The sequence below is a fragment of the Oppia nitens genome, unplaced genomic scaffold (assembly GCF_028296485.1).
Source record: "Oppia nitens isolate AA-2021 unplaced genomic scaffold, nextdenovo-longstitch-racon4-pilon3 scaffold26_pilon_pilon_pilon, whole genome shotgun sequence".
NCBI classification, from domain to species: Eukaryota; Metazoa; Arthropoda; class Arachnida; order Sarcoptiformes; family Oppiidae; genus Oppia; species Oppia nitens.
Genome location: NW_026533206.1, coordinates 842,501 through 855,000, shown reverse-complemented (window position 1 = coordinate 855,000; position 12,500 = coordinate 842,501). Strand labels below are relative to the sequence as shown.

General features: G+C 15.1%; 1 protein-coding gene across 3 annotated transcripts in view; it reads left to right on the top strand.

The window, feature by feature from the left end:
- Positions 1-12,500, top strand: part of LOC128954278 (rap guanine nucleotide exchange factor 4-like) — a 33,613-nt gene that overhangs the window by 6,042 nt on the left and 15,071 nt on the right. For 2 of the 3 annotated variants that reach the window (XM_054299854.1, XM_054299853.1), the window contains exons 2-4: positions 710-852; positions 4,662-4,753; positions 11,616-11,667. In XM_054299854.1, coding sequence (XP_054155829.1) covers positions 710-852; positions 4,662-4,753; positions 11,616-11,667 — 287 coding nt within the window. Of the gene's footprint in view, positions 1-709; positions 853-4,661; positions 4,754-10,012; positions 10,081-11,615; positions 11,668-12,500 lie in introns of those variants that run through there. The other variant, XM_054299855.1, reaches the window with a different exon arrangement.

Here is a 12,500-nt window from a genome sequence, read left to right as displayed (position 1 = left end):
TATGTATGGATGAGTGGGTGAGTGCTATGAATTAATGAGTGGGTGAGTGAGTGAGTGAGTTATTTATTTTTTTTGCACTACTTATTAGTATATCTGTACTGTCAGTCAACTTAATGTTATAATAATATATATAAGACTAAAATCTTTAAACTTTTATTATGTTATAATAATAAGTATTATTATAACTTATTATCACTTATTAAACTATTATTTCAATCAAATAGTAACAAAAAAATATTATATATATTATTTATCATAGTAATAATAATAATATTAAAATTGTATGATATTTTTGTATTAGTTTATAAAAAATTTAAAAAATATATTTTATTTTAATTTATATCTCTTATTAAACTATTATTTCAATCAAATAGTAACAAAAAAATATTATATATATATAAAAAATTATTTATTACTATATTATTAATAATAATATTAAAATTGTATGATATTTTTGTATTAGTTTATAAAAAATAAAAATAAATAAATATTTTATTTTAATTTATATCACTTATTAAACTATTGTTTCAATCAAATAGTAACTATAAAAAAAAATATTTATTACTATATTATTATTATTAATAAATTGTATAATATTTTTATTTTTAATATTTTTTTGCAATAAATCTTTAATCTTAAAGTTATATAAAAAAATTAAATAAATTTTTTTTTAAAAATTATTTTAATTATTTTTTTTACGTCACAACAGACCAGAGGACCGATCAGATGAAGATCTGGAAGTGATTTACAAAAAGTTGAAAACAATTAAACTGTTTCGTCGTATTCATCCATCAATTGTCCAACAATTGTGTTTTGTCTCCTATGCCGAGCATTTAGATAAAGGAGTTGTCCGTAAGTTATATATTATTATTATTATTAACTAAATTATTATTATATATTAATTATATATTTACCATAAATTTTCTAAAAAATATATATATATAACTAAAAAAGTAATTTTTTTATATATATATATATACCTGTATTTGATGTACAATATTATTATAAAAACAAAACAAACAAACAAAATATATATTATTTAAAAAAAATAAAATTGATATTGATATCAATTGACAGTTATATATATATATATATATTGTATATATTTATTTAGTTTACAAAAAAACAATAGTTTTTTTATTTAGAAACATCAAACAAATAAAATCATTGCAATCATAATAACAAAAATAAATGTTGTTTTTTGTATTGTATTTTATTGTTGGATAAAGTTTTCTATTTCTCTCTCTCTCTCTCTCTCTCTCTCTCTCTCTCTCTCTCTCTCTCTCTCTCTCTCTCTCTCTCTCTCTCTCTCTCTCTCTCTCTCTCTCTAACATATTATACACTGAATAATGTTTTTTTTGTTTAAAAACATATATATATATATATATAACTAAATCTCAAGACATACGATGATTAGTAGTAGTAGTTATAGTAGTTATTGTTGTGTTAGTTGTCTAAGCAATTTGTCATATATATACAGTATATACTGTATACATATATATATATAAAACAAACATTAAATAAACATTTGTCGACTAACACACACAGAAAATAACTAAATAAAAAATAAAACTACATTTACAAGTACTGTATATATATATTTATAATATTATTTTATATCTTATTTTTATTGTAGTATATATCGTACAGTATGTATAAAAGCTAACCAAAAAAAATAATAATAATAATAATAAAACTAAAATAATGACACGACTCGGGTATTGATATTGATTTTATTATTATTATTTTTTGGTGTATATTAGTTGTCTCCTCAATATATATATATATCAGACACAGTATTATATACCGTATATTATATAAAAAACAGTACATAAAAAATACAGTATTAAAACAATACAAATATATAACTTATATATATATTATATATTGAATAACTAAGACATAACTAAGCGATGAGATGACTGTCCAATAATCCTCTTTACTTTATCTCTCTCTCTCTCTCTCTCTATCGACTTATTAGTAAATAATAATATATGTATTTGAATAGTATTTATATATATATATATATATATATATATATATATATATATATATATATACAGAAAATAATAATAAAATATTTATTATGTATGCTTATTATAACAACTTTATATATATATAAGTATATATCTATTATTATTATTTTTTTTGTATAGTAATAGTGACAAATTGATACAAACAAAAACAACATATAATATTATATTAGATAATATAGTATATGTTTTTTATTAATATTAATTTCAGAACATATTTATAAAAAAAAAAAAAAAAAAAATGATAAATAATATTAAATATATAACAAATAAATTTAAATTAACTATTAATTTTTATGAATACTGAAAATGTGCGAAATTTAAGGTTTAAATTTAATTACTTAAAATATTTAAATTAAAAATAAATATAGTTTATAACGATAACAACTATTATATATATATAATACTAAAAATTATTTAATTTTAATTAATCAACAATAAAAAAATTTTAGCTTTTTTCTAATTATATTGTTAAATACTTACAGTAAATACAATTCAAAAGTAGATGTATTTACTAAATAAATGTTTAGTCAAAAGCAATAATTTTTTTGTTAATCATAAGTTGTTTAATACATTGTGTATGTAAGTGTGTGTGTATGTGTGTGTGTATGTGTGTGTGTGTATGTTTGTGTGTATGTGTGTGTATGTGTGTGTATGTGTGTCTGTATGTGTGTGTATGTGTGTGTGTGTGTATGTTTGTGTGTATGTGTGTGTATGTGTGTGTATGTGTGTGTGTATGTGTGTGTATGTGTGTGTATGTATAAATGTGTGTATGTGTGTGTGTGTATGTGTGTGTATGTGTGTGTATGTATATATATATATATATATATATATATATGTGTGTGTGTGTTTGAGAGCCATCGGCTCTTTTAAAAAAAATATATTTAGTTTTATATTTTATTTTCAATTGAATCACATTTGTGAATAAATTTGCATATTTTGCATATCAATTGATGCCCCAAAAAAAAATTTAAGTCATATTCAATGAATATGTGTTAATCTATGTTTACATAGTATGTATACATGAAATATATATATATATATATATATTTATAAATAGTAACTAAATTTTAAGTACATTTTTATTTGACTAATAATATTTTTAAACATATTTTATAACATATATATATATATATATATATATATATATTGAATACAGAATATGTAAAATAAATTTATATATTTTTTTTATTGAATATAACATTTATAAGTATTCAATATTTTTAAAAGTTTATCAAGCATATTTTTTGAATTTATTTTTTGAATTTATTTTTGTTGATAAAAATGCTGAATAAGTATTAAATGTATTGAATTTTTTTTTATAAAGTAAACACTTGTTAATAATAATAATAATAATAATTATATTTACACTTTAATATAAAATTTTTACATTTTTAATTAAAAATATTCAAATTTATTATAGTTTAGTTTGAATATATATATATACATAATTACACCTAAATTATTAATTATGTAAAATAACTTTATATATATATATTTAAATTGTATAAAATTTTTATAAATACCTAATTTATTATGCAAATTATATTTTATTTTTTAAAATAAATTATTTTAAATCTAAAAATATTTTTTATTTTTAAAAAATATATAAAATAAAATAAATATCGATTGCAATGATTCTGAGAAATTATTTTTTTTCGTAAAAATAAAATTATTATTTATTTTATTTTTATCGTTTAGTCATAATTTAGTTTTTTTTAATATTTTATTTGATGCATCAAAACACTTGAGATAAAACATTTTATTTTATTTATTTATTTTTTTAATTTCTACTTTCAATAGAAAAATTTTGTGTAAAGTATGAAAAAATTATCTATAAATATAATAATAATATTTTTGTTGTTATTATTATTATTATTATTAATAAAAAAGGATTAAACAGTTTTTTTTGCTAAATATTAAAATAAAATATTAATAATAAATACCTGTATATTGTAGATAATAGCAAACAAAAAATAATTTTATTATTAATTTTTATTATTAAATTTTATGACAAAAAAATAGACAAACAAAATATAAGTGTGAAAAATACAAAAACAAAAATAAGTTAAAATTATGAATATTTAGTAAAAAAATTTTTAAGTAATTTATTATTAATATTATGCAATTGAAATTTATATACTTATATAGTATCATATATTTCTATATATTTAGATTAAATATTTTAAAATTTAATAAGTATTCATAAATAAACTAAAATAATAACAAAAAAAAAATAAATATATATTAATCAGAAAATTCTATAAATATTTAATATTTTTTTAAAGTTTAAGTTATATATATATTAACATATCTTATACACGATATATATATATATATATGTATTGCTATACAGTTTGTAACACAAGAATATTCTGTGATATAATAATTAATATATTTTTTTTGTTGAAAAAAAATCAACAAAAAAATTATTGAATTATTTAATTATTATATATATATGTATATATTATCTAATTATAAATAATTTTAATTATTTATATTTTTTTGATAGCTCATTATTTCGGGTAAAATAAAAAAATATGATACTAATTGATAGCTTATTATATTTATATATATACTGTATATATATATATTTATATCTATATATATATATCTATGTATTTACAGTCTATAAGGAAGGGGATGAAGCACTCAACTGGTATGCCGTTATCTATGGCTCGCTTGATGTCCAGGTGTCACATACAGGAGCCAAACGCAAGGTAAGCAACTATTGATTTATATTATATATATATATATATATATATATCTAAACAATTATATACAATATTATATATAATTATCTAACCAGTGATATGTTATGTCAAATATTATTATTATTATTATTATTTGTTAACACATAAGTGGTTTATGTTTTATTTGTTGTCTATATATATATAATTGTTATAATTATTAGTAATATTTATATATGTTTTAGAAATATAAAGTGTTAATTGAAAGTTAAAAACGATATTTTATTTTTTAAAGTTATTTATTTTTATTTATTTTTTATTAAAAAAAAGTAGTATATTTACATATATACTTAATATCATATAATAATAATAATAAAATCTCATAATTGTTAGATATTTTTTTCAAATAATAACTAATAATGTATTAAAATATTTTTTTTGACTTATTATTAATAAATTTATTTTGAATAACCAATTATAACAATAATTTTTTTTTAAAAAACTAAAAATCTAATCACATTTTAGTCAATTATATAATTTACTGGTCATTACATATTAGTTTTAACATGTATTTGAATTTTTTTTATTTTTTTGTTGACAAAACCAAACTAAAAGTTAATTTATTTTTTGAATTAATTTTATTTATTCATTTGAAATAAATTAAATGACTGTTTAATTGCTAAATCGTGTCAATTGTTTTTTTTTAAATAAAAAAAACAGTTTCACATGTTTTCAATGTTAATAAAATACATTTGATTTTGAATTTCAATTTATATATAATATATCAAAAATAACTTATAAATATAAATATATATTTTTAAATAATAATATTATTATTTTAATTGAAACGGTAATATAAATGGATATTATTATTATTATTATTATTATTATTATTATTATTATTATTATTATTAGTAGTAGTAGTAGTAGTAGTAGTAGTAGTAGTAGTATTAATGTAGTTATTTATATTTATAAGTAATATATATATATATATATATGAATTTTTCCACTAAAATAAACATTTTTTAAAGGTATAAAAATATTATTATTTTTCTACATAATCAATAGTACTCTATGTTTTCAACAACAAAAAAATATAATAAATAAATAAATAAATAAAGGGATCAACACTTTTGTTTAGATTATATATATATTAAAGTAAATACAGTAATATATGTTTCATAAAAAATAGCACAATATATATATATATATATATATATATATATATATATATATATATACTGTATTAGCAAATAAAACTCATATTTTCTTTGAAAATATTTTTATTATTATTATTATCTATAACAACAACAATAATAATAAACAAAATATTAAATGTTTGCTTAAAAGATAAATAAATAAAAAAATTTTAAGAATTAATATATTATAATATAATATTTTTTTTGATACTTAGATTTTAAAATAATATTACAGTAAAAAATTACTAAATAATATGATTTACATTAATATTCAAAAATTATTTAGTTTTTTAATCAATAATAGATTTAATTTGTATTAAAAATTTTTAAAAAATATTATAAAATATTAAAATTGAATTATATATTTCAATATTTATCAAAAAAAAAATGATAGATATTTTCTATATATATATATACTGTATATTATTTATAGATATTATATTAACATAATATACATAATATACTAAAACAGGAAAATATAAATTATTTTATTATTATTATGTAATGAATATTCTATACCTATATATTATAAATAGTATATTATAAAAACAAAATTATATTAAATTTAATATATAAATTATATACTGTAAATATATGTATATATATCGTAATATATTTATAATATATACTAATATATTACTACATATAATATTACTTTATTATCAAATGTAATAATAATAATAATAACATACAATTTATCACTAATAATAATAATAATAAATATGATGTTTGCGACAGTTTAGGTGACATATGAAAAATATCATTATTATAGCTAATTTTTTTATCATATATTTATATATATATATATAAATGTGTTATAAAAAAATCAAAAACATTTATTTTTTAAGTATAAAATATGTGACACAAACACACAAAATTTGAATCAAATTATATACAATATATATACTATATATATATAATATATATTTATATTATATATAAAGTTTTATTAAAAACATTTATCCTCCGGTTAAATAAGTCATTAAAAATTATTTTAGTGTTGTATAAAAAATATTTAAATTAATACATTTATATATACATATATATATATATATTAAAAATAGCTTATAAATATTAATGTTAATATATTTTTTTAAATTTTAATTGAAACGGTAATATAAATGAATATTACTATTACTATTAGTAGTAGTAGTAGTAGTAGTAGTAGTAGTATTAATGTAGTTATTTATATTTATAAGTAATATATATATATATATATATATATATATATATTTGTTTCCTAATATTTCTATATATATATAGTTAATGGAAATATATTAAATGTATTTTTTTTTTAATTTTCAATTATAAAGTATTACTGTTTTTATTTTCATGTCTAAATATTATCTAAATATTATTTAGATATATGTTAATTAACAACAACAAAATATATAATTATTATTTGAAATTATAAATAAAAAAAAGTATAATTATTATTAAACAAAATAAATAATTGCATACTTAATATACATGTATTTAAAAAAGTGTATGTAATAAATGTTTTTTTATTAATTTTTATTATAATAATTATCATTATTATTATAATCATACACTTTATATTATTATACATATATTTTTTTAACACTTGAATATATTAATTATAATATTATTTTTTTAAATAAAAATTGTATAATATTTTATGCCTCCCATTGAATATCAAGATCATTGTCTATATATATATATATGTTTTTTTTTATAAAAAAAGTAGTTTATTATAATAATTATTAAACAAACAAAAAAAATCAAAAATAATTGACTCATACTATACATGTGCTGTCTATCTCATGGCTATTAATTGTTATTACAGTATATATATATACATAAAAAATAGTAATTAAATGAATATAAAAAGTTATCTCTCATTAAAATCAATTGTGAATATAAGCAGATGTTTTGAAAGTGAGAAATAAAGAGAGAGAGAGAGAGAGAGAGAGTTAATGAAACAAAAAAATTTTTTTATTGCCAACAAATGTTTTATATTTGAAATATACAGACAAACAAAATAAAACATATTTTTTTAAATGTATATAATAGATGTGAGATACGGGTCTCCAATAATACTAATAATAATTATTATTATTATTATCCAAACCTAAAAAAATTAATTTATTATAGAAACAAATAATAATAATAATAATGCAAATTATTTTAGTATTATTATATATATTAAAGTTTTTTTTTCAACGATTGTTTGTTGAAAATTTTGAATTTAATAATAAATCCTAACATATAATTAGCCAATTAAACAAAAATCAATTTTTTTTTCAAAAAAACTTATTTATTGTGATTTATTTATAGGTTTTTATTTTGTTGTTGATATCTATTATCATATATTTTTTGTTAAATTTGTTTTTTAGTAGTAATAATTATGTGCTATATTTTTTACACATATAAAAAATAATTATAATTAGATAGTGATTACAGTATTTAATATATATATATATATAAACATTAGACATATGTTTTTATTTATTTATTTATTTATATAAAATTATACACATTTTTCTTAATTTATAAATATTATATATATATATATTTAATTTATATTATTGTGTCATAATTTTTTTTCATTAATAATTGATATTAAACACAAATCACCGCTGAATAAACAATATATATATATATATAATTAGGTTTTAATTTAAATTTTTTATTTTCATTTATTTGTTTAAATTTATATACACATATATATATATATATATCAATTTAATATTCAATTTACATTGTTATCAATGTGTTTGTGTGAGTGTCTAATAATAATATGTGTGGGTATTAATGACATTATATGATATGAAACAAATATCATATAATATAAATTTTATTTGATTTGTATTTTTTTTATTATTATAAATACTATTAATACATAAATATCTGTGTATTATAACGACCTTTATATTTATATATATATATATATATATATATATATATATATATATATATCAATTCAAAACTGATTTGTAATAATGATATGGATATTGTTGTTGTTGTGTGTAATATATATTTATATATAATATCAATAAATATATTTTTTTGTTATTTAAAATATATAATAAATATTTATTATTTATTTGTATATTTATAAGTGTTATACAAATTTTCATATAAATAATATAATAATAAGTGTGTTGACGTTGTTATTATTATTTAAAAAGTTTAATAATAATTAAAAAAAATTTGTTTATCATATGTATTACTATTATATTATAATTTTTTTTTAATTTCAAAAATATTAATAATCTTTTTTATTGCTATTTTTTGTGTGTGAAATAGTCAACAAATTTATGACAAAAAAATATGTTGTTTTTGTTATATAATTAATCAATTTATTGATTATTTTTTTTTTAAATACTTTTAGTTTATATACAAATTAAAATCCATTGTATACTAATAATAAAAATAATATGTGAAAAATGTGATATAAATATTAAGCATTTAATTAGTATATAATTATATGTTTAAAAATTTAAATAATTATTTGTTTAAATTGTAATAAATATTAATTTTCAATTGGATTATTAGTATACAGTATTTTTATGCAATTAATTAATTACTAATAATTAATTAATATTGTGATTTAAAATCAATAATAATAATAACAACAACAAAATATTTGTTTAATTATTTTTTAATAAATGTTTTTATTAAAAACATATTATTTATTGGATATAATGTGAAAAATATATATTACATTATTATTAACAGTTGAATAAATAAATTTAATTACATTTTTTTTATTTGATTGATTAAATTTAATATTAATAATAATAATAATTATAATTTTGTGTCACTATTTTACATACACAGTGTTAATAATATACATATTATATTATTAGTAAACATGTATATAGTGTTATATTAATTATATATAATAATAATAATGTTATGCAATATATTAAATATTAAATACATACCCATATATAATATATATATATATATATACTATACATGTATGTATATAATGATTGCATACCACATAATGTCAAAAATAAAACTGGGCTCTCAAAAAAAATTTGAGATATTTTTATAGTCAATTAATTTAATTAAATGTGATTTTTTTTGTGTGGATATTATTATTATTTTATATATTTATATTATATTACATAACACACAAAAAAATCAATGTTTAATAGACGCCGTATTTATATAATTACAAATAAGGTTATTTGAAAATAATTTAATTTAATTTAATTAATTAATAATTGTTTTAGTATATAAATATTATTAATATGTTTATTATTTGATTAATAATTTAAAAATTTATTCAATTTTGTGGATCAAATATATATATTTTTTTCATAAAATATGAAATTTATTTTCTAACAATAATAATAATAATTAGGATTTTTTTATGATTTGAATTAATTGTTTTGTTAAACTATTTAATATATGTTTTGGAAAATATTTAATATATGTTTGGAAAATATTTTAGTTATTTTTCCCAAATAAATATTTACAATATTTAACATTTTTTTAATAACCCCCTCAACTAATTATTATCAAATTTATTATTTTATATTTTATTTGATGACATATTTATCTCATAAATAACTTTATATGACAAATAAAAAAATAGTATTAAATATTGACAATCATATAAATATCATATATATATATATATCACATATAATATTATCAGTGGATATATAAAAAAATTTTAAGTATTAAAATCCTAATGTAAATAAATTTTTACGATATCTTATTATTGATATTAAAATACAATAATATTTTTTTATTACATTATTATATCGATATATTAAAGTTATATCAATTTATTAAAGTTATATACTATATATAAATTATATATATATAATATGTTATTATTTATTTATAAAATTAAATTATTTACAATATATTATATTTGGATAAATGATTTTAATTTAAATGCCTATTTTAATTTTATTTTATTTTTTTAATTTAACGCATCATTTAATTTTGTTTGTGAAAACTTTTTGAAAAATATTTTTGTTATATAAATTACAATTTAATGCAAATTTCAAGTTTAAAAACTAAAATAATAATAATATAAATTAAGGATAAAAATAAAAGTTTATATAACAACTACTATATACTAATAATTCACTAATAATTGTATCTTATATTGTATTGAAAATATCTAATAAACTTAATAAACACATAGATATACTGTATATAAAATTACTTTTATTTTTTTTTAGAAAACAAATACTTAAAATTACTTAACATTTAATTAATTTTGAAATAAAAATAAAGTCCAGATTAGCTATAATTTTATTTTTAATTGATTAAAAGTTTTTACTATATATATATATATATATCGATATAAATTAAAATATCATTAAAATCAGATTTTATTTAATCAATTATATTTTATTAAATTTAAAAAAATAAATAATTTATTTAAGTTAAATTTTTTTCCAAACAAAAATATCTCCCATAAAAAATTATCATAATTTATATATATAAAAAAAATTAATGTTATTTTTTTTTGAAATAATTAGCTAATATTTTTCTAATTATATTGTTGTCTCAAAAAGATATTTTTGTTAGTGAAATAATTTTCTGAAAATTACTGAAAATTATTATTATTATTTTTATATATATATATACTGTATATTGCAATTAATTTTATAATTAGAAAAAATTTTATTATTATTAAAACCACAAAATGTTTTTAATTATTATTATTATTATTATTATTATTATTATTATTATAGGACGTGGAGACAGTATGTACATTAGGTGTGGGCACCGCATTTGGAGAGTCAGGTTAGTTAATGTTTTATTTTATTAACTGATTTTTTTTAATAATAATAATAATAATTTAATTAAATTAAATAATAATAGTAGAAAAATTTCTATATATTATTAGATTTTACTTGAATATGAATTTATTATTTACATTATATTTTTTTGTTGTATAGTTTCAATAGTTTATGTGATTAGTATGTTAATTATTTATAGATACATGTATATATATATATATATATATATATATATATATATACAGTACATACAGAATATTCTTAATAAATAAATATTTTATTTTATTTTTGATTTATTACATATACAGTATCTAATAAATCTACAATTTATTTATTTATTTGTATGCAATTGCAATATAAATATATATATACATAGTATATATATACAGTATATATATACAGTATATATATACAGTATATATACAGTATATAAATATAAGATTTATCAATATTATACCCCCAAAAAATAATATTTTATATATTTTTTTATTAATTATATATAACTACTACTACTACTACTACCACTACTACTACTACTACTACTACTACTACTGCTACTACTACTACTACTACTACTACTACTACTACTACTACTACTACTACTACTACTACTACTACTACTACTACTACTACTACTACTACTACTACTACTACTACTACTACTACTACTACAACAACAACAACAACAACAACAACAACAACAACAACAACAACAACAACAACAACAACAACAACCACTACTACTACTACTACTACTACTACTACTACTACTACTACTACTACTACAACAACAACAACAACAACAACAACAACAACAACAACAACAACAACAACAAC